Here is a 23,821-nt window from a genome sequence, read left to right as displayed (position 1 = left end):
GGACATGTGCGTAAGTACTGTTCTGAACCAAAGCCAAAGAATATATATCTGCTTTCTTCTGTACAAAGGGTTAAGCCTATCTTTAGGTGCCTTTTTGTTGGTTTTGGGTTTGGGATTTTTTTGTTCTCAACAAAATTCTATGAACATTACAGAGACTCTAACAGCAGCATTAAAAAAGTAAAATTAAAAAAAACCAAACCAGTTATTCAGATACTGTCCTGAAGAAATCCATCCAGAACATTCATGTCATGTGAGCTACTTTGGCTGCTGAGTTTGTTTTTCATGAATCACTAAGGTTTTCTTTGTTGCATGGTTTATGGAAGAAAAGACAGAACTGGCAAAAATAGCATGAAAGGAAAAAAAAATCTGCATCTTCAGATATTCTCTTAATAAGAAAGGGATGGCACATATACATTCAAATGCTTCAGATACAGCTCTCCATTGCTATTAGCTACATACTGATGGTAATACAACACAGTGATGGTAATACAACATGGTAATTACAAGGGTAAAGACACAGAACAATCAGTCCAGAGATAGCAGAATTTAATCAAGAGACAGAAGACAGTGTTTTGGCAAAAGAATCTGTAAAGGTATGAAGCAGAGCAACTCAGGTTTGCATGAAGTTTCTTCAGAATTACAGCATCCATAGGATGTGAAATGGATCCCCGACCTGCTGCTCACAACAAGAAGCACCTTGTTGTTTACTTTTTTCATCATACAGTGAGTCACAATAAATATAAACATTAAACTTAGGCCACCCCATGGATCAGTTTCTGCAGCTAGTGCATCTATTTCTTTATATTTTTTAATTACCGACAATGTATTGAAGATATATCTAATAAGGCCCAAATACTCACTCACTACTTACAGAGTGTGATCTAAAAAAAGGCAGCAGATCATAGCTAAGCACAAAGGAGTCAAGGAACCCATTTACTTCAGTTTATAAATTAACGTACGACTTGTAACCCTGAATCCATCCTGTTCCAAGGTGTTGGAAAGGAAATAGTATAGACTGTGGGTTCAAATCACTAGGTCTTGGGGAATGAAGAAGTATTTAAAAGCTTAGAATGGCTCAAATATCTTTTGCTGTTATCAGTGAGGTTTACCAGCAGCTCCTGATCCACGAAGTATGGCTTCTCGGCAGTTCCATCATTTGTTTCCATATCAATGGCAAAGCAAAGAAACATGGCATTTGCTGTCACTTCAAACACAGACAGAAAGCTGTGGGACATCAGATAGGCAAAAAATCCAACCAGCAACAGAGGAACTACCCAAGCTTGCAACTCCCGGTGGTAGTTAAATGCCATCAATCCTCCAAAAACAGTAAAGCATACAACAAACACCTGTAAAGGGTAGTGAGAGAGAAGGGCAGCCTCATTAATCATGTAGAAATCTTCCTTAAAAAAAGCCAAATACCCCCCAAACCCCCTGAGGCAAATAGATTACAGCCAATATTTTAGCAGCACTTCTCAGCTGGGAGATAGCTAAGCAGTTTCCAGCATCACATAGTTGTCACACTTTTCAATTCCATGTGTAAATTCCATAGGGCAGAGTCAATCTTTTGCTATGTATCTACCAAAGACTTGTTGCAACGAAAACTGCAAGAGTGGTTCCAAGGACACTACTGTAATATGACTAAATAACTCTGCAAGGACTATGAAAAGGTTTAAATTCCTCAAACATTCTTCTCTCCTGAACTTTGTTTACTTTAACAAAGATAAACCTTATTTACTTTAGGTATATGAAAAGATAATCAAAACTGATTTTTCACTTTGTTCTTACCAAACAGTACTTTTCTTACTCTTACCTTTCCTAGAAATAGGAGAAAATCTCCAAAACAGCTAATGGATGCAAGTTTAGCAGAATTCCTTGCCAAAATACAGTCAGCATCCTTTGCTGATGTACAAAAATTAGTCCCATTTATGGCCGTAGTTGTGTATGCATGCTGAAATGAGATAAGATAATAATGCAGTGAGAGAGGAAAGACTTGTAATCTAGATTTTACTTCAGCAAAAGCCTTAAAGTCTATTTGGAAATAGTGACTTTATGAATATAAAGAGTTATGTTGCATAATACATCAATTTTATTTAAATTTACTATAACAATTATGCTTCTAACTTCCAAGAGTTTTTCTACATAATTTCCACTATTAGCAAATGCTACAATAGTGACTAAATAAATTTCTGAACCCACCTTTATCAATTTTATTTTAAAATGCTGAAGTTCTCTACCCTAATTTTCTGAATGAATATGAAACAACTACCACAAAACACCGGGAGTCACACTACCCGAACTTACTTGCTATCTATCTTCAAGACTGCTGGCAAACTATGTAAGTGAAATAATGAAGTTATGTATTTATCAAGTCATTAAAAGCTGATGATTAAAAAGCTTTTATACATAGTGCTTTCAAACTATTTATATGCTAGTGAAATTCAAGCTTATGGTTATAGCCATAAAATAAACCTTTTAATGAAAGATGAAACCAACTGTGGAAATTACTGGAAAAGAACAGCTGAAGGACCCTGGACTAGACCAGCGCCTGTTAGGTCACAAGCCCCACCCCACTCTGAACTGCAACAGACAGCAGGGGCACTCCCAGTTTTTCAATGTATGGAAAATTTTACATTTCCCTTTGTGGAAACTTGCCTGGACAGGTGGGGAGGATAGAATATTTACCTTCATGGACTTGATTATTTTCACATTTGTGCATAAATTGACATATATGTCCCATTTATGGAACTCCTCAACGAGGTTTGAAAAATTAAACTATGTCCAAAGTATCAGCTAAGAAAAGCAGAACTAACAATACTTGAAACATATGCTGGGTTTTACCAGTAATTCTTATGAGTAGTTTCCCTTTACTCAAAATATTAGAAGGCAAATTATGCCACAAAACCTTTAGTCACATCTGGTATGGTCTGTAAGAACCACAGCATGCAGGGGATTACTGTTCTGAAGCAATTGATACACCTCAACATGTGCTTGGTGCTTACATTACTTTCTGCTTCACCTGGAAGTGAAAAAAAACCAGCCCATAACTCGTTTGCTGAAAGTGAATTATACTGGCCTACTGAAAACACTTCCTGTTCAAAACCTGTTTTTTCTTACTTAAAATTCAAAATATAAAATAACTTCAGATATCTGAAGGCAAAAATTTATTTCTGTAGAGTCCAGTTTTATCCCAGCGCAATTTCTGTAACATACTGTAGTGTAGCAAAGCTATATTGACATTATCTTAAACTATTACAGAGAAAGGAAGATACTAAATGCAAAGATTCTTTGTCTCTTTACTGTGGATATTATTTATTTTATATGAAAAAGACAATTTTTCTCTAATAGTAAGCAAAAAAGCAGTGACATTCTGAAAATATTGTACTTACATGGTAGCAAATACATCAATAGATGGAAAAATATAAATAAAGGCCATGGATTTATTGTCTGCTCTAAGCAAAATCAGAGACTCCAATGAACTCTATAGAAACACATAGAATATCTGCATAAAAATCTGTTTAAACAAGCAAGTTTGCTTAATTCCTAAGTAGGAATTAAATGCTTTCTGTGCTAAGTTTCATTCATCCTGATGCTATTCCTTTCCCAGCAGAGTGCTGTCACACCATAACATCCCAGGATGTGGCAGCAGGAAGAGACCAGCCAGTGCCAGCCTCGCTGGCCCAGGACATGGGCAAAGGGGAGGTGGCCTCACCTCAGGTTCCCTCTGTCTTCCATCTGTGACTGTCACTGAATATTTCAGACACGGGTACACTTATCTTTATAACATCCTGTGAGTTAAGTCTGTTTCATCATTCCCATTAAACAGACAGGGAACTGAGACATGAAGTTGAAAAGTGTTTTCTAAGTTTGTTTCTGTCCCTTAAGAGCTAAATTCACAGAGCAGGTCCTCATTTGGTGAGGTCAGTATAAATTTTGCCAATAAATTAAACAGAGATTTTGTATTCATTTATGAATTATTAAAAATGTGTTTTAAAAATCAAAAAGTTGAAAGTGCACATGCTCTTGTGCAAACATTGTTTCTAAACTTAAAATAAATACCCGTTTGTTTGCACTCTTGAAGTAGGCACTTTGGTATTCAAAGAATGTGTAATGAAAAGAATTTCTGATATTTATTAACTAGAACAGTTATCTTGGAAAGACTGAAAATAATGCTGGAGACTGTATACTACCTGCACAGGGATTTGTCGTGTTACAAACCAGTTGATAAAAACTGGCATTTACAACAGTTACAACTTAAACAAATCATGTAAGCATTAACAAATCATAATATTCAAGACACAAAGGCAGCCAGGTAATAATCCAACATTATAAGAGAGAGACAAAACTTAATGAACTGCTGAAGGCTACAAAACTAGTCAGACATAGGCAAAGCAAGAATATTACTAGTACAAGTTGAAGATTTAGCCAAGTCATCTCCACCTTTTTGCAAAGAAAACCCCAAAAACATTTCTGAGAAAAAAAAATATTTGGAAGGTTTCTTGTTCAGCCTAGAATCCTTTTCCATACACTTTCCTCACAATTCCCAAGTTTGTCATACAGACCCCATACTCTGGTCCCATCCAGCCACACAGAAATCTACACGTTCTAACAAAACATGACTAACACTTCAGCAAATGTATGTTTCCATGAAATTCAGTGTGGCACAGAAAGGAGCTCAAACAATTTCTCATCCTTACTCACCAGAGAACACCTAATACATACGAACTATTATCAATATTAGCAAATAATTTTGGACTTTGGAATAAAAAGCTTAGATATCCCATTAATTTTGCAATTGCAGGGCATGGACAACAATCTAATGCCTTTCAAATTAAAGATAGTTGAGAAGGCTAAGATGGTAGACCATGGTCAGTTAAGAACCTGCTAAAATTTAGAAACATGTTATTTGTGTTTTTCTACAGAATGCATTCTTTTTCCATGCACCAAAGCTTTAGTGGACTTGAAAATGTTTGAGCGAAGATCAGCAGGAATGATCCAAAAGTTATGGAATGTCTTCTGTCTGGGGAACACCAGGCTCCCCTGTCTGGAAAAGAGATAACTGAAGGAGGATGCAGTAAGAGGGCTACAAACTCATGAGAAATGCAGACAGGGTAGGTAGGGTTAGATGGATCACTGCTGCTTCCAGACAAAACCCAGGCAGGGGGAGAACCATATGAAGTAGTAGAAGCCAAATTTGAAAACAGATGGTATTTTTTCTCACTATAAATCTGTAAACTGTGAACTGCTGGACAAAGGATGCTTTAGCTGCTAAAAGTTCGCATGAGCTCAAGGGAGACTGGGAAGTTCAGGGAAAAGGAATCAGCTGAGAGATATTAAACACACAGAAAACACTCAGCTCAAGAAGTCCCTAGGCTGAAAACAGATTCAGAAAGAGCACAGGGGCAGGGCAATGTCCTCTTGTTCTATCTTAGCATTCACTCACAGCCACTGTTGGAGATGGGATACTGAGCTAGAAGGAGACTAAGTCTGATCCTTATATACATATTATAGTTATTATGTTTTTATCTTTCCTTTATGAATTGATATTTTACAATTGTAGTCTCTGATACGGTGACAAGCAAGCAATAAGAGCATCAATATCATATGATTGATCAGAAGGCATGGGAGATTGTGGGTCAGGAGCAGTCTTTATCCTTGCACCAGCAAGTTGGTCCTGTACCACCACCTCCCTGAAGAAAACAAGCTTCTTCTGGCTCTTCTGGGGCCTGGGAACTAGATACTGATTTCTCAGTGTCAGGATTAATAAATAAGGAATGTGAATGTTTATATATTTCCAAATACCACAGTATGCAAAAAAACCCTATTTAAAGATTATATCCTTCTGTGCCTCATAACACAGAATGTCAAAGGTCTTGGAAAAACTGACCGGCTAGTTTCATGAGAAAGGCACTGTGGCTCAGATCCAGGTCGTAAGTTCCCCAATTGTTGAGAATAATTGCTACTTTGTGTAACAGCTGAATTCAGTCCTCCATTCTAGGGCTTGCTTTCATAAAATGAGCTTGGGGAAGAGAGAATTGCCATAGCAACAGAACCTTCTTAAAAAAGAAGCAGGAGACATGCTGGTCTCACATCCCAGTTCAGCTTTTTCTGCTCTGCTGGTATTTTCAGCCTGATCTTATCTTGTTGCTGCCATCTCTCCTGGGGGCTACCCTGGTTAGCTACACCCACTGCAGCACAGTGCAGCTCAGGCTGGACCTTTTTAAGTGTCTTAGCTTCCAAGTGTCATCGCTGCCAGTGGAGGCCCCTCAGAAAACAAAATCCAATGGTAGCAAGAGGCAATGACATTTCTGTGGCTGGCTGCTGTGCAACAGTTAATGACCCAGTGAGAAAGATGGATCATGAGTTGGAAATGATAGGGGTTGGAAAGAGAGCAACGCAGGCCTGTGTGGCCCCACCGAAGAGATGAGGACATAAGACTGGAAGAGACTTCCAGCCACTCCAGTCCCTGGCTATTTCAGATTAGCACATTATACAAATCTTCTCTTAAGTGGAAAGCTCCCTCTTTAAACCACTTAGGACTTCTCCCTCTCCCAGCCCTTACATTTGGAGCTATCCCAGACAGTTGTCCCTCTGTCCTTAGCAACCTTCTTCCAAATTCCAGACAACATTCACTCATGAACAATTTACATCTAGTCATTTTTCTGCTGATATTGCCTGGCTCTTATCCCTCCCTACTTTCCCATAGATGCCAATGGGCTTGCTCTTACCCTTCATTTGTCGCAGGATATTCCAGTCCCTCCTGTGAAATAAGCCTGATCTCCTAACCAGCAACTTGTACAACAGCATTTATCCCTCTCTTTCCAGTGCAAGTATTTCATCTCACACTTTCCAGGACTGACTGTGCTTTCTGCAGCCTTATTAACTAAAGGCTATTGCCCTGTGGCTGACAAATACAGGGAGAATATTCTCCTCCTCCATTTCCAACCAATAAGCACACAACTAATACAGAAATGGTTATATTTGATTCTTCAGCTAATTTTCATCTGTAAGAAACCCTTCAATAACCTCCTCAATTTTTTCAAGCAGTCCAAAAAGCACAGCTCTCATTTATTTCCATTCCACATTATATTTGCAGAAGAGAGAGGTATCAAAATAAGAATTAGTCAGCGTTGTTCAACTCTATCCCCTACATGGTTCATCCTACAGAGCAAGTAAAGACCTAAAGAATTTTATTTCCTGTTATCACATGCATAAAGCCTCTACAAGGAAAATAAACATATTTAAAATACAATTCCACTAAAGATTAACAAGTTATTCAACTGTATTTTCAAGAGGATTGAAAATTCAGCTCAATATCTAGAAGCAATTTTGCCAGTAACATTAAAATGCAGTATTGTTTTTGGGAGGAAAAAGAAGTACTTGATGGGGTGAGGCACAATGTGTTTGGCATGCAGAGGAGAACTGTGCTTACATTAGCATGCATGAGTTTTGGTCTTATCTAGGTGAATTCTCCACAAGACATTTAACTGCAACCTCCTGATAGGCTGCCATCCAAAGTTTAAGAGAAAACCAACTGCCATGGATATACAACCATTAGACAGACTTGCTCCTGGTTTATTACACTAGACAGTTGCTAGCTCTCAGTCTGAGGGAAGGGTCTCAGGAGTAGCAAATGCAGGCTACACACTGCCGAATTCAGACACGGCTGCCACAGGGGCAGGAAGGCTACACTGCAAGTAACTGCACTGATGGAAACAGAGAAACCACACACTGCTCAGCAGCTCCTTCAGAAACCCAGGCACTGCACTTTGGAGCGGCCCCTTTGCCAACTGGCTGCAGATGAACACAAAGCAGACACAGAAATGCAAAACTATCCTGAAATAGTTGCACTGCTTAAAAAAATAAAAATCCCTGCAACAGGGCTGTAAAGGGAAAGTGTGTGAGTGCTTTGATGTATCAAAAGTTAAGACTGCCACTACAACTTCAGAAAGCAGGAGAGACACAGACCTTGTAGTTCCGAAACCACATTTAAAAAATGGTATATTCTTTTTACAGCAGAGAAATTTCAATAGCCTAGATTTTACTTGAGATGACTGGATATGTTTATCTGGAACATACTGAAGCCATCAGAGCCAGAAGATGAAAAATCTATGGTAATTCTGACAAGGGTTGGCAAACAGAACTGTCAAGTAAGGATAATGACTTTATATTCAGAAAGCACTTTTCAGCCACAGAACCCAGAGTGCTTTACAATTGTTACTAATGGATTATACACACACATGAATCACTTTGCCCATGACTGAAATGGAACAGCTTAAGGAGTGAACTGTTTAACAGCACATAGCAACACTACACCACAGTTTAGCACAGGATCCAGTTGCAAATTCAAGAGAAATTTAGGAAGGCAGAATGTAATTATCCATATTGCAATCTGCACAGGACACTGGGCTTACATTACCCCTCCTCCAACAACCACCACTGGAAATACGGCAATTGTCAGCATCCAGTTCAGCACTGTCATAATGGGAAGATGACAGGGTAACTTTTTGGCCTGTTTCAGTTAACTGCCAAGAGAGCTGAACAGAAACTTAGCTGAGCCTGCGCAGAATGAGTCACTTCAGGGACGTATGCGACTATCAAAGTCAGTGTTAAATCCCACCTGCAAGATGGCATTGCAGCCTGAGAAGTACTCTCTGATAATCTAACAGAGCACTTGGTTCATTCTGCATGGGAAGAAAGAAGCTTGCACTCTATCACCAGAGTTACCTCCTCCAGCACCTGTTTCTCATCTGCAAGTTTCTCAGAGGGAAAACAAGGGACTCTGTTTAATCCTGATGAAACTTGTGAATGAAGGAGCAGAAAAAATTTAAATCACCTAAGCAGTGTAGCAACAGGTTGAAAAGAAAGTAGTGCAGAAGTAGTGGGATTTTTTTTTTTTTTTTAGAGTTTCAGTTAATTATATGCTTATTACTATAGTGAAAGTAATACTAGAATAAAAGGCAAAAATATAGTAAGGAATGTTAATGTACACAATGATCTTTGGACCAACTTTTATAACAGCTGTTCCACATTTCAGTGATTTCAGCTCATACAAAAATCAAAATTTGAACTTAGAAATGTAGGTACAAGCAATTTCTTAACTCCTCCAAGTCTTACTCTCAAGTCCATGTTCAACATCTATGGGAAAATTAAAGGTTATTTCCAGAAGCTTTCACCAATCTCAGTAAGAGCTTTTAAGAGTTTACTACTTCTGTTAATCAAGCAATATGTCAAAGCTGCTTAAAACTGGAGATTTTTTTTCCTTTTTTTTTCCTCTTTTACATTTGGCCACAGATTTTACAAACCTAAAGATTAATATTTTCAATCTTAGTAAAAATATATTTTTTAATAAATAGGCTTGGACATATTCATTAAGGGGGCTGAAAAAACTAATTAGATACATGAATTACTCTATGAAATAATTTAAGACCAATGTTAGCCCTTCATACAGATAAGATTTCTATTAAAACCTATTCTTCTTCTCCAACCATTGCCAAAAAGGTATTCAAACAATTATCTAACAGCAAACATTGTATTTTGATCATTAGGTTAAAAACCACAACTCACATGAAAATAGAAATTTGCCTACAATAGATTAGGAAACAGGAAATCTTTTAAGGGAACAAGAGCTACAATACAGCCTTCTGAAACAAAAGGAAGAACATTACAGTAATTAATTGTTTTAACAAACACATAGCATACAACAGCTGGAGAAAGTAAATACAAGATGCTGGATATCTCTTTGAAAGGCAGGGAGCCAGGTCAAGGGGAAAGGGTAACTACAAATGGAAAGCCTGGAATCAAAATGAACTCTGATATTCCTCACCAAGTCAGTGACCATAAGACCTACCTAGAAAACGTAAGTCTGGAAAATTCATCAAAGATTTCACTGCACAAGTATTTAATCTAGGCTGAACTAAATTAAAAACTTTCTCTTCATAGCTGTCCAAGATCAAACTTATGCACGTACTTAAGAGGAGAAGTCAGACCCTTTATGAGAATTGTCTTGTTTACTTCACTACGGCCTTCAGCAATGAGAACAAAGAACTCAGCAGTCAGAGATTTAGGAATGGGCATGAACATCTGACTCCCTTTCACATTAAGAATATCACAGTCACCAGAGATAAAAAAGGGGAATGACAAAGAGAAAAACCTATTATTTATAGTTATGTATATAAAGCTGGAACACATTTGGAGAAAAGGAAAAAATATGTGTCTAGTATCAGAAAAATTGCTGTATGTCAGAAATCATCCTTTTCCAATAAAAACACTTTTTAGACAAGACTTCTAAGGTCATGGATCATATTCCCAGATATACTGATAATGGCAATCAGTCAGGAGTTCAAGTTTATTAAAGACTTAGAGGTGGAAAACACTGTATCTATTTCAAAGACACATCTCCAGGTGTTTTTCTTAATTCTTTGTTGCTTCTTTCCACCTGGACCCTCTGTGTTTCAGTGGTCTGTCTGGTACATCTCAACAAAATGTTGTCTTCTTACCTACAGAAATAGCAAGTGGCCCTCTGAAAGGGCTGTCTCAAGCTGTATTAAAAAGTTCTCTAAAATCTTGCACCTTGCATGTTTGTCAATTCCCCATTTCTTTGCAACAAGTTCCATCTGCACTTGAAGGCTTTTTTGTTTCTTTAGTTTAGGTGCCTAGCTTGAAACTTTGGCCTGCATGCACTGGCTGTAGCCTTTTAGCCGTGTCACGGGGCTGGCACCCACACACAGCATCCAGACTAGGCTGAGTGACAGAGATGACAGATCATACCTGGTTAAAGGGTCTTAAGCAACTTTCATGGCAGCAAAACCAGCAGAAACAGCACTTGAACAGGCACTTTGTGTTCTTCTGCAATAAAATGAAATGATTGGTTACTGGACACATAATTAGGCTCAAACAAAACCGCCATTTTAGAAAAAACTTGCTTTACAGGTGTCTGACCCTTCTAATAAAGTGTTCACTTAGGCAGCAGATATTTCCATTAGGATTATAAGAATTGTTTTTAATTCAGACCCTTCGGTATTAATGACTGATGAGCTGTACGCATTTTTTTCTTCCTGTGGATGGAAGATTCTTCTCTGGGAAAAGAAAATAAGTGCTGCAAGCAGCTTTGTGAGCTAACAGCTGCTTGGAGAACAAAACAGGCAGGCAAGTCAGTAACCCTTACAGTACTTTGCAGAGATCAGGGAGTTCACTGACATATTTTGAACTTTTTTGTTTATCAAAAAACCCTCGCAGTTCTGAAATGACTGGTACCCTAATGAACAAAAAAAAAGCATGGGTAGAAGGCCTTATATGCACATATATGTGTTTTGACTCAGAGCATACATACATTTTTCAGGACAGGAAGAAAAAGCTTGTAGAACAGACTATTCTTAAACCATTGATCTATATTAATTTCATACTAGAAACAGAGCAATAAAGCTCACTGTTTTTTTCACGTTCCTGTACCCCCATCACATCATGAGCTCAGAACTGTTCATCACAATGCTGCAAGACACGAAAAAGACATCTTGGTAGCCATGGTAGCCTTACAAATTTAACTGGCTGTTTTTCTTAACAAAAGGAAATTCAGTTCAGGGATATTTGAGTCTTTTTAACTTTCTTTTTCAAGGGATCAGAATGTTTTTGTCTTAATTTGGAAAGCAGAGATCTTCCAGTCACTACGGGAAAACTCAGATCCCAACAACTCCCGTTGTTTGTGCAGAAACCACGAACCTCCCAACTTTTCCCAAAAAGGTTCATGAAAATATTCCAGGAATAAATCCTTTAAAATGGTGACTGTACATGAAAACTCCTGACAGACTTTACTCTTGCCATGTATTGCTGGACAAATGGTTGTACTAAAACTGTATTATCTCAGTAAGTACAGTTTGTTAAAAGCCTAGAGCAAGGGACTCCAACTACAATCTCCTCTCTGACTGCTTCAAGACTACTGTGGAGAAACTATCTGTAAATTTACCTGCAGACCCCTGACTTTTCCTCTGTTCACAGAGAACAGCAGCATTTTTTGCAAGGGTGGTGAAGCCTGGGTGAGTTCTACAAGAATGTAGCATCACTTCTCCAGCCTTCAGTTCCACTGCTCTGGCCCTCTATGGAAAGGGCCTCAATGAAAGGGACCACAGTCTGTCCTTTCCCCCATGAGAAGGGATAAGGTTACTCTTGGGGGGAATCCTTCTGTGGACTGAGGACAAGAGCTGGCCACAGCACTTTCTAGCCTCTTCAGCAGCAGTTACAGCTATGGGTCATGTAACATCCTCAGCTGAATGCTTGGGAACTGGACCAAAAGGAGCCTGTAGCACATTGCTGCAGACACAAATCATCCTTCTTTGCTAATTAAATCTACAGTTATTCAGATTACAAAACCACGCACCCAATAAGTCCACTTATTCTGCTTTCTCTAAGAGCAGAATTCTAAGTCATCCCACCTATCATCTTTATACAAAGTTCTTAGTTTACACAACTCACCAAGTTTTAGAACCAAAATTTTCATAAGACATAAACCCAGACACTTGCACATCCACATCTTTCTATCTTATTAAAAGGAGCATGAGAGACCTCTCATCCTTGCCAAAGTGCCAGAATGAAGTACAGTGATATGTTTCCAGCAGAAGATAACAGATGTGACAATGCATGAAAGGTAAAAAGAAGGAAAAACACATTCAAAACGGCCCAGCTATATGTTTTATATATCTTAAAAGATGTGTTTTGGATACTACACAAATCTCAGGAATAGTTCTTATTTCATATATTATAAACTCATATTACAAAGTAGATGAAATATTTTCTATAACAGATCTTATATCCAACAATATTCTTACATTTGCTTTTTAAAAATTTATGATGCAAAATATTTTTAATAGAGCATTCTGCCAATTTTTTCCTTTATTCTTCATAAAAACCGTACATGTAAAGACTAAGTAAAGGGTGGTTTAAATGTTGGTATTTTATGCTTTTAAAAATATCTGAGTTGAGAGAAAAAAGGAAGCACTGATATCTGAGATGAGAGGAAAAAAAGCTTTCTTAATGAAGAAAACAGGATAAAATATAAAATCCATGTAATATCATCCAGTTTTAAGCAAGAAATATATTCTTCACTTTTTCTCCCCCGTGATCTCACCTGTTAATTACTATTTTAATAGTGTTTCAGAAGTATATACCTACCTTTTGTTTTAGGACATTATAAAGGAACAAAAGAACAATCCTTGGTATTCTCAGTACTGTGATTAGAAATGAGCCCTTGACAGCAGTTCCTAGATGGTAGCAAAAGAGAACTGATATGGAAGACAGGACTGGGTGAGGTGGTGGGCTATTTTTATTTCTAGAAAGAAAAGCAAACAATTTAGAAATGGTTTAGAAACTTATTTAAGAAGATAAGCATTGTGTCTTTTCAGTATGTCAAAATTTTAAGGATTAAGCTGTTATCTCCTTTCCTACTTGAGCTACTCCAGTTTTTCTATTGACTTCATCTCAGTGTTCAACTTAGTAAAAAAAAAACAAAAAACCAAAGTTTAAAAGTTCCATTGGATTAGTTTAGTTCTTAAGCAATGACTGTTTCCTGTAATAGAAAAATATCTAGAAAAAAAAACTACAACGGAAAATACAGAAGTGAATAATATCTGAGAGCACTCCTTGAACACCTCTCTCCAGTTTCTGTCACTTCTCTTATTTGCTGCAATCTTTCATTTGACTGTTGTTTCTGTAAGATTTTTGTCTGAGGGAATGAATCCACCATTTCTTGCTTAGAGGTAAAATTAAAACTAGAAAAAAATTACAAATTCTCAAATATAAAATTGAGAGCTGCTATCTACTTTTATAGTTGCAAGTTGGTCAAATTTTGTTTTACATTTTGTCCAAATGATGATTTTTTTTTTGTTTGTTCTCACTCAACAGGATTTCTTTTAAAAGGGAATACACAAACACACAAAGGAATATTCTACTATGTGGTTAGAATTATAATTTAGACTAAAAATTTGTACTATTAGTGCAAAATAACCTGCATTATTTTGGAGAAATAATGTCTCTGCCAAAATCAAAAAGCAAAGACAAAAAAAATGGCCTGAATACAAGTTTTATTTTCTTGGTTCCTTTATAAAGCTCTGACTTTAATGACTTTAATGTCAGTCATTTACAGACAGTAGTATAACACAGCTCTCAAGAATTTACATAAAACCTAGGAAATCAACTTAAAGACACTCCCTTACTCCTTTAAAAACTGTTTCATAGGATTAAAAATATTCAATATTCATCTGATCAATATTCATCTATAAAGCAACTCAAGCAATTGGCCCAACACTGAAAAATTTACTTAGGCAACAGAACCAGCAGCAGTTTGGCTAAAGATCAGACCTCATATCACAAATAAGAAGCCCTGTGTTCAGAAGTGATTCCTTCAAAATCTTTGTTTTCTTGAAAAAATAAATGGTTTTCACAGGAAACTAACAAATTAAAAGACACTAATAAAATGCTAAAAAGCTCTAAAATTATACTTTTATTAAATCCTCACTTCAGTAAGGATTTATATTATACACACTATATCAAGATAGGTATTATAGTTCTGCAAGAATCCTGAAGGTATCACTGCAGTTCATTCAAAACTTCAAATACTTTGCAGCTGAGAAGCTGTATTTAAATATGTGAATATACCACATTATTTTAAATAGGAAATTCCAGAAAAGCAGTTGCTGTATTTATTATTTTTGATCTTACAACTAGGGGAACAGCTTAGGGGATAGTGGAATTTTATACTGAATAAGGCAGTTTGGTTGGGTTTTTTTTAAGTCATCAGGTTTCTCTGTTAGGAACACATATATTGCAATATGGATGAGTTATTCTATTCATATTGAACCACTGTTTCTTTCTCCCCCATACACCACTTTACATATGATACTCAGTTTGATCTTGGAATACAAATTATTAAGTTTCTGCAAGTTAAAGCTTAACAACTGATAAGAAACACAGAAAGGAGAAAGTTTACTCATTTTAATACTGTACTTGCTACTTAAGAGAAAAATGAAGAAGGGTTTTGTTATTTTTAGCAGGACTGAATAATGAGCAGCAATGTCAAAATGTGAAACTTAATTTTGATAAATTTTTACACATTTTCTCACCCAAGCTTTTCCACACCTTCTTTTCCTAGCAAAGGAATTATCACAAGAATAGGATCTGTTAAGATTTCTTGCTTTACTTCCAAACAGATTAAAAAGGAACAGATTTTCCTTATAATTCTGGCTCAGAGTAGGAAACACAGGAAACTGGCTAAATACAACTGGTGATGCTTCTGACTCTAAACAAGCTCAATATTAGTTCAATCATCCACCTACTCCTGTTACCCCTAAGGCTGAAGTTTCACCCACCTTTGTACATGTCTGCAATCCTGAAGTGACTTTGGCACAAGCATAGTCAGCCATATGCATGAATTTTGTAGGCAGTTCATATTATACAGTGAATTCTGTGCACATGAAATCCACTGCATGCACACAAGTTATCAGGGAAAACTATTATAAGACTGAGTAGGGCCACAGCTTTCTTTTCCTCTTTGGTATTTCTATTTTATATTACCAAGAGATTGTTTGATTTACATGGAACACTACTATTCCAGTATCCTCTGGACCTGTATTCAGTACCAGGTCATCTTTTAATAATTTTCTTTCTTCAGTACTGCCAATTCTCTTATTTTCTTGTGAGCTCTGTGGCACTCAATTTTTTTTTAATGCTAAGTTCCTTGAATCAGATGATCACACATGCATCTTGGCTTTCATTTTAAAAACATTGGTTTTGTGAGAAGAAAAAATGTGTCAAGATTACATTTGCTTATAGACTTCCTTAATTTCAAACCTGTGCACTGACATACTGGAGTTACTAAATAAGCTCAAACATGGACAGGACAGTGATGCCTGTGACATGGATCAAGTTACCATATCGCCTTCCTTTAATACCAGAAAAGGGAAAAAACCTTCTCCTTGAAAGGTAATTACACACAAAACACCTAAGCACACCAAGATGAAAATAAACCTTCATGTAAAACACCAGTAGTAACAAAGAAGGTTTTTTAAAATACTGAGCCCTTTCCACAAGCTGTAAGAAGTAATCATTAAGAAAAGAATTCTATTCATTTTAATAGATTAATAAAATCTTTCATGTATTCATGTTTCATCTAACATAAAAGAAGGCAAAATATATTTTCATTCATGGTAGTACAGGTCAAACGCATGTAACCTGCAAAGGTAATCCCAACTAGAGCAACCCTCAGCCCTTCCCATTTGCAGTGGCACTGTGGCTGTTGGCCATGCAGCACATTGCTGTGTGTGCTCTGGAAGGAGATTTCCGCAGGGAAAGGCCACGCCATTTCCTCAGAGCACTTACAAGCAAAGAAGAAAGCCTCTCTGTAAGATACCATAAACAAACTCTTATGACATGCCTTTATGATGCTGCCCCAGGGAATACATTAAAAACACACAGCAGACAAGCTCAGAATTGCTGGAACAGCTCGAGATAACCCTTGCCCTTGATGGTGTGAGTGCTCCTGCAGCTAACCATCCCCTCCCCATTCCTGTGCTGCTCTGCGTCTCTGCAGATCCATACTGGCAGCCTGAAGGCCAGGAAAAGGGATTACCACCACAGAAAAATTGCATTTTCTTCCAAACACAACTCTATCAACACAGTACATGTCACCTGGCAAGCAAGAGGAGAGCTCAGTGGTAGAGGTACAAAATGATTTCAATACAATTGGAGCAGGAACCTTCTGTACTCGACAGCCAGTTCCTGCAGCAGTAAAAAATAGCTGGAAAGCGGAAGTCCCTGACAGAGCAGTAAATGTCATCACAGCAGTTTCTACAGGTGCTTCCCTGCTCTGTGTGAACAAGATATGGACAGTGCCTTTGCCTTGGGGATTTATATGGGATTTATATGGGGATTTATGTACCAAAATGCACTGTAGCCCAGGAACTCAGCAGAACTACTTGACTTTCCTGTCCTTTCTCAAGCCAGTTTAAATGAATCTTTAGTGCCCCAGCATTCAGCTGCTAAAGCTGAGGTTCCTCCACGTGCTTACAAGAAAAGAGCAGCCCACTATCCACAGCAGCTCAGCCATGCAAGTTCCTTGCATTTAGAGCTCCAATAGGAAAAAAGGAGATGACATCAGAAATGCAAGTCCCTCCCTTTTCAGGTGCTATCATGCCATGTAAAACAGTAGAATGAGACCATGTCACTCTACGAATCTCAACTTTTTAAAAAGCAACACTGTAGGTTTTGCTCTTTTACCTAAGCACCAGTTCAGTGGCACAGCTGTTGGCTGTGTAGAGAATCCAGTCAGGGACAGGCTCCCAAAATGGTGTTAGACATTGTCCTGCCTTGGCTTTTTGGATGGGATGGTAAAACATTGCTTAAAACAGTGCTGGACACTGGCTTTTACCAGTCTTCCAGCCCTGTTACTTTGGCTGGAACAGCATGGCTGTTGGCTGCTGCAGGAAAACTTTATGGAGCCACTCCTGCAGACAGAGCCTGCACTGGTGTCTCTGCTGTGCTGAGAGGAACACACCATTTGGAGGCAGCAGGCCTCTTGATCAGGCACTGAAACATCCAGGGATACATCCTGACCATCAGCAGAAAGCTGCTTCCTAAGTTTTGGAGAAGCCTAAAGCCTCCCTTCCCAACTGCCCAGCCAGATGGTCCTGGGCAGCTGCCGCCAGTGCTCCAGGGTCCCCAAGTCCTCTCCCGCCAGGCTCCCCATCTCACTCTCACATTACCTTCCTCCAACATTAATTTTTTAACAAATTGAGGTTATTGACATATTCCTCTAATACAAAATAAAAATGCCTTAAATGCCAGAGTTTTTCACAATCAGAAAATCTCATCACTGGGCACAGAAGTACAGAGCAATGAGGATGTGAGAGCTCATAAAATACTTATGAGGGAAAATGTTATCAGGCTATTGCTCTCTTCATTGTCAAACAATTCAACCACGTATTGTGAGATTTAAATCTTCCCCTGCAACGAGTGCATGAAACCAACTCAATTTCGTTTTACTTTTACTCATTTCCTCCACATTTACATTCCAGGGCAGTATAAAATTAAAGGAAGCTAGTTTACACATCTTTGAATACTTAACAGTGGTGTTAAAGCATTTACAGTTAACTGAAAATAACTGCACAGAATGAAAAAAAGAGTAATAGACCAGGCAGTTATGCAGTAAGAATAAAGGAAAACCCAGAGCAGGGATGAACACTTACAAAAAGGTCAATGCCTATGAATACATGAAATTACCAATTACCATGGCTTCTCATTTGGAGCTAATGCAGTCTCCTGGAAGAGGGTCAAATGCAGCCTATGCCTTCCGAATGGTAATTCTACTGGAGTCAACTCGGCTCTAATGGCTTATAGGAAGGCTCAGTTTGGCCCAATATCTCCAGAGGTAGGGGTGAGTCACATTATTATCATGCATATTGTAAAATCTAACTCAAGATCTTGCAACAAGCAACATTATTTTATGGTAAATTGGATTTCAGATATTGACATAAATTGTGATCTATTTGAGACTGTTTTTCCTTGAAAAAGATTGAAAGTAAATGCTGGAAAATCCCCAAAACTATCCAGGGGTAATTCTGTACTCACCTGTTGAAATAACAAGTAACCACGGCCCCAGCAATCACCATTTGCTGACAGGCAAGAATGAATTCACTAGTCCAGATAAGGCCAACGAAATGATACCATGCCATGTAGCAAATTCCAGACAGAGCTCTGTATTCTACTTGTCCTCCTGAAGTAGATTGTGCAGTACCTGAAGTTGGGATCATACCATTGTATTATTATAACATACCAGACAAGGGGAGGGAAGTACATGTAAGTGCTTCTGTATCCTTTCTCTTAACTTCCCTTCAATAAAAGTAAAAAAAAAAAAAAAAAAATCAGATGATATTACAGAGTTAGAGAGATAACGTTTTTTAATTCAAATTGAATTTTGTAAAAACTCTTACAAAAAGCAAAAGATTGCATTTAAATTGGGATTAAGACAGCTGCCATTAAAGTCAAGAGGACAGCTACAAATTAGTGAAGATTTTTGAGAAGAGATTCCTCAAGATTTGAGGAATCAAATAGTTCGGAAGTAAATGAAATCTTAATTTTCTTCATTTAAATTTGAAATAAATTCATGTTTATGAAATGCTTTAGGTTTTCTTCTGTAAGAAGCAAAAGAGATAGACTGCAGAAAAGTGTTAACAATGCATGACGTACTGTTGCAACAAAATAAAACAAATATTTTAATTGCTATTACTAGTTAGAACCATGGCCACTAGTTTTCTCTTCTCTATGCTTTGAAATCTTTGTGCAAAATACAGGCACATAGAGATGGCTGCTCTGAGAGGGGGGAAAAAATGGTAGTATATGCTCCTGTATCCAGGAACATTGACAAATTCACTTATTCAAGCTTCCACTTCTGTTACTAACTAAGAATTTATTCCATATTCAGTAGATGGCTTTTCATGAAAGGAGGGGCCAACTCAGATTACTCAGCAATCAGACCTTTCTCTGTGCAATCCTATTTATGGCATTTGACTCTGTAGGCTAGTCAGGGGATAATGGCATTAGGACATTTGGTTCTTGTGAAAGTTCTCTATACCTATAACATGATTTTTTAAAATTTATTTAGCAAGCCTTAAGTTTATTAACCTGAAAGAGAAACATGTTCGCCAAATAAAACAATCTCTGGAGGTGAATAGTTTCTTATTCAAACTCCACGAAAGAAATAACAAAGTGAGACATAGAATTGGCTATTACTGCTAGATCAACAATATAACTTAAGCTTTAATACTTCGTGTATTCATTTGGTAGACTTGGCAGTGTTATGTTTACAGCTGGACTCAATGATCTTATAAGGTCTTTTCCAACATAAATGATTCCATGATTCTCTGTTCTCTCACAGGACAACACACCACCTTCAAGTTCAAAACTACACGTACAAAGCTATCCATGAAATAGTTCACTTCTGGCCTATTTTTCTATAGCCACAGACTACTTACTTGGGAATTACTAAAAGTAGAAACAATAAAGACTTGTTTCAGCAACACTATCAGGTATAGATGAGCTTTGTAAGTTTTCAGAACCAAAGTCTATTTGTCTGTAAATAATGAAAAATATTAATCTACTCCATAGTAACACTGCAACATTACTTTAAAGTGCTTTGAAAGGATCAAAAAAAAAGTTACATGGGTGCATAAATACAGACATATGTTCTAGATATTTTCTTTTCAAGAGGTTAACAATTTTAGCTGAACAGGTAAGCTCTTTACAGTGCTGTATGGTTGGTCATTCGCAGAAATAGTGTTGCTTCCATTATATTCAAATGTATTTTAAGCCTGTGAAGTGCAAGATACTTGATGGTTTGAAAAAGCTACTACTCGGATCTCTTCTCACAAACTCTTCACCATTCCTCCCCATCCTGTGCCTCCCTGGTTTTAAGCTTGTAAAATCTTTTTTTTTTTTTTTTTAAGGAGAATTTTTGAGGATACAATTATTTACTGAAGTAATTAAAATAAGTTAGGCGCTATATAATTCTGAATTCGAGGGATTTTTAATTTCCCTTACTTCTTCCAGAGGCTCTAGACTGCCTTTTCCAGCAGCACACACAAGTAGCCAAACACGTTCACTACCCACAGCCTCTAGCCCTTACTGAGGAACTTAAGCAAATCATAGGTCAGTGAGATACTAAGTGTCCTATCACTCCATTTTAATGCAAAGACACTATGCCATTTGGTAGCAGAATTAAGCACATTTTTCCACCACACAATCCACCTGAACCTTTCTTTTCCAAACCAGGCCTTTTCAGTCTTCATTTCAGTGGTTTTGTCATGAAGATTGACAAATGTTCATATGGTAAACTAGTTCTGTTTGCTTTTTACCAGCCTATTGAAATAACCACCTGCAATAACAACAGAAATAGCTTTGTCTCTTCTGGCCAACCTTATACATGTGTATGTGCACAGTGCTGTGCTCCACTCCACAGAAATCAGGCACAGCCACCTGTGAGTTCACGTTTGATCACTTTGCTGTCTACGTATAGTAAACTGGTTTTGTTACTTCACAGAAATCTGCTTATCAATGTAAACTGATGGATTCCCTGTCTTCTGGGCCTACCAGACATACATAATTTTGTCAACAAAACTATATGCAATGCTATTTTTGTATGTCAGTAGCTCAGATAAACTTTAAAGCTATCCTAGATACCCTGTCGAGAAAATGATATGCCATTTTCCTCAGTACTGCACTGTGATCTATCTGTTCACACAAACTAAACTTTTTCAACAAAGCCTTGAAGTATGGTTTAATCTGTCAATAGAATATTTTTCTCCAGCTACATAATCACAAATCTTTCTGGTGTGCTATACACTCTTAGTGATAACACTAACAAGTCAGTAAATAACTGAAGTCCCTACAGCTGAATCACTAAATCTGGAAACCTCTGATCAGTACAAGTGTTGGTCTGCTGCAAATACTTCAAAAGAAATGATGTTAACAAAGCAAACAGGCACAAGTGTTTGCAGCAGAACTCAGGAGAGTTTCTCCTCTGACTCCACAGGCCGGTGCTGTGCTGCTATGGCAGCCAGCAGAGCAACGTCAGGATACAACAGTGGGCACATGCAGTTCCATCAGCTACATTTTGATACCTCCAGACTTTTTACAGATGTTGTTACTCAGCAACTGCTGCTGCTGCTGCAAGGTTTTGCTGATGCCTGTAGCAGCAGGCTGTTGTAAGAGGCAAAAATTCCTGGGAAGTCTAGTCTAGCGATTTCCTTATCAGAAACAAAGAGCCACTGACAAAAAAGTAGTGAGAGCCTGTTTATCAGTTCCTGTTAACATGAAAATATGATGCGCCTCTCCCACTGCTAAGTGAGGAAAGGTTCTGGCATCACACACTGAATCTTCATGCTTCCTGCAACACAATTTGTTGTATTATTTTGTTTAGCGCTTTTCCATGTAGAGGTATTTACAGCTAAGCTAGCTGGCTGTAATTGCAATGTCAAGGCTCCTGCAGGAAATACATTTTTATTGTTGGTTTTGCTACTGCACAGCTTTATGTGGCAGTTTTACTGCTCACTTGCCTGTAGAATGCACCCTCATTACACAAAAATCTCACACCACTTTCTCATCCGATATTACACACACACTATGCCATGTGGACCTCACAGCTCCTGCATACTGCAAAATCAAAAGATGTGCTCTCCTGTGCCACATGGCCACTTCAAGTTCTGCAGTGAAATACCCACAAATTAACAAACAATAAAACTCAATAACCCTAAGACATATGAGCTTTTCCAAAGCACAGCTGAATTCCATTCCTAGCCAGCTAATGGTTCTAACTGGTGCCACTGTTTGTGGTCTCATGAAGTCTTGGCATTTCTCCTAGTTTTCTAGGCCTGGAATCCACTCAGTCTCTGCTGCTCTTACAGATTCTGAATTACCACGGTACTTAAGCAGGTGCCTATCTTAAAACACATAAGTAGTCCCGCTGATTTTAATAGGATTATCCATGTGTTTCAAATGAGTCATGTGCATAAGTACCTTCCAATTGCAGGCTGTAGTTTTCTATGTCTCCCAAGAAGTTAGTTTTTTTCTCACAGTAACACTAACTTTTGGAGGGGGTGTAAATAAGGTAGCTGTGTGGTCCCATAATGATCAGGTGCACCACAGCTGAAACAAGCATCAAGTGCTCCAGAATGGTTAAGATGCAGAGGCACTATAAATATAATATAGCTAGTGAAGATTCAAGGAAAATAATAAGAACAGGTGCAGCACAGCAGCAAGCCAATTTCATTTACCCATCACTCTGTATTACACAGAAGACTAGTGTTTTTGTAAACATTTCATTTTTTCAGCTTTCTTTGTATATTTGCATTTAAACTACAGTCTAGATAGCCCCAGAAAATATGTAGGTCAGAAGAAAAACTCAAAGTGTCAAAACCAAGAAAATCACCACCTGTATTTTACAAACTGAATCCCGGATAGGCAACTATTTGTCAATGAAAAAAACAAATTGCTCTATAAGAGAAAGCATATCTTTGAAGACCTTCAGAGAAGTACTCTCAACTGGTGCAAAAAGTCCCCAAAACTCAAAAGAAAAAGAAATGTCTCTTATTTACAGGACAATTGTGGAAAAAAAATAATGCAGAGCTGTTCTGCCAATGCATTAAGCATACAGTACTGTATGTATTTATTGTTACGGGATATGTAAGTACTAGTCATCCTAGAACAGCAGAACAATCCCCAACAAGCTATTTTACAGTGAGCAGCTATAACAGCCAGCATTTCAGAGGACTCATATTTGGTTTGAAAACTTGAAATACAATCTAAAGGAATATTCTTAATATCAAATCTAATTTACTTTGCATTTGTCCAAGTTTTGAATTACAATACAAATCTGAGGTAAGAGTAAGGGACTGGAAATCCAAACAGCTATCTTGCTGACATCGACCTTCTGTCACCTGTATAAATCTTCTCAATCTGAGGGTTGGATCAAACACTCCATCACTCCCTGCCGAGTTACTGAAACGCTCAAATGGCCTTTGTTTGCCGGGAGGAGTTTCTCACCCCTGTGACCAGAGCCGCTGTGAACAGCCGCGCAGGGGGAGGAACACCCTTCCCGCACTGCTCGAGCGGCACCCGGCGGGCACGGGCGCTCCTGCAGGTCATTCCATGGCACGGGAACACCTCCGCCCCCGGACCTGGCCAAGGGCTCAGAGTGCACTTGGGTAACAACAGCCACCACTCGGCATAGACAGCTTAACAAAAGGAATAACTATCAGTAGAAAAAGTGGAATAAATAAAATCGAGT

The 23,821-nt window shown here is 37.9% G+C and overlaps 1 protein-coding gene across 3 annotated transcripts in view; it reads right to left on the bottom strand.

Moving 5' to 3' along the window:
• The window catches only part of SLC44A3 (solute carrier family 44 member 3), a 38,560-nt gene that overhangs the window by 2,188 nt on the left and 12,551 nt on the right, over positions 1-23,821 (bottom strand). For 2 of the 3 annotated variants that reach the window (XM_051799109.1, XM_051799090.1), the window contains exons 10-14: positions 18,610-18,775; positions 13,162-13,318; positions 10,768-10,845; positions 1,811-1,948; positions 1,110-1,346 (exon numbers count right to left, since the gene is read on the bottom strand). In XM_051799109.1, coding sequence (XP_051655069.1) covers positions 1,110-1,346; positions 1,811-1,948; positions 10,768-10,845; positions 13,162-13,318; positions 18,610-18,775 — 776 coding nt within the window. The remainder of the gene's footprint in view (positions 1-1,109; positions 1,347-1,810; positions 1,949-10,767; positions 10,846-13,161; positions 13,319-18,609; positions 18,776-23,821) is intronic. The other variant, XM_051799099.1, reaches the window with a different exon arrangement.

This window comes from Manacus candei, unplaced genomic scaffold, assembly GCF_025592945.1.
Source record: "Manacus candei isolate 608988 ecotype Guabito, Panama unplaced genomic scaffold, ASM2559294v1 h1tg000005l, whole genome shotgun sequence".
Classification (NCBI taxonomy): Eukaryota; Metazoa; Chordata; class Aves; order Passeriformes; family Pipridae; genus Manacus; species Manacus candei.
Note: the sequence above shows the minus strand (reverse complement) of the source record. Positions and strands in the feature narration are given on the sequence as shown.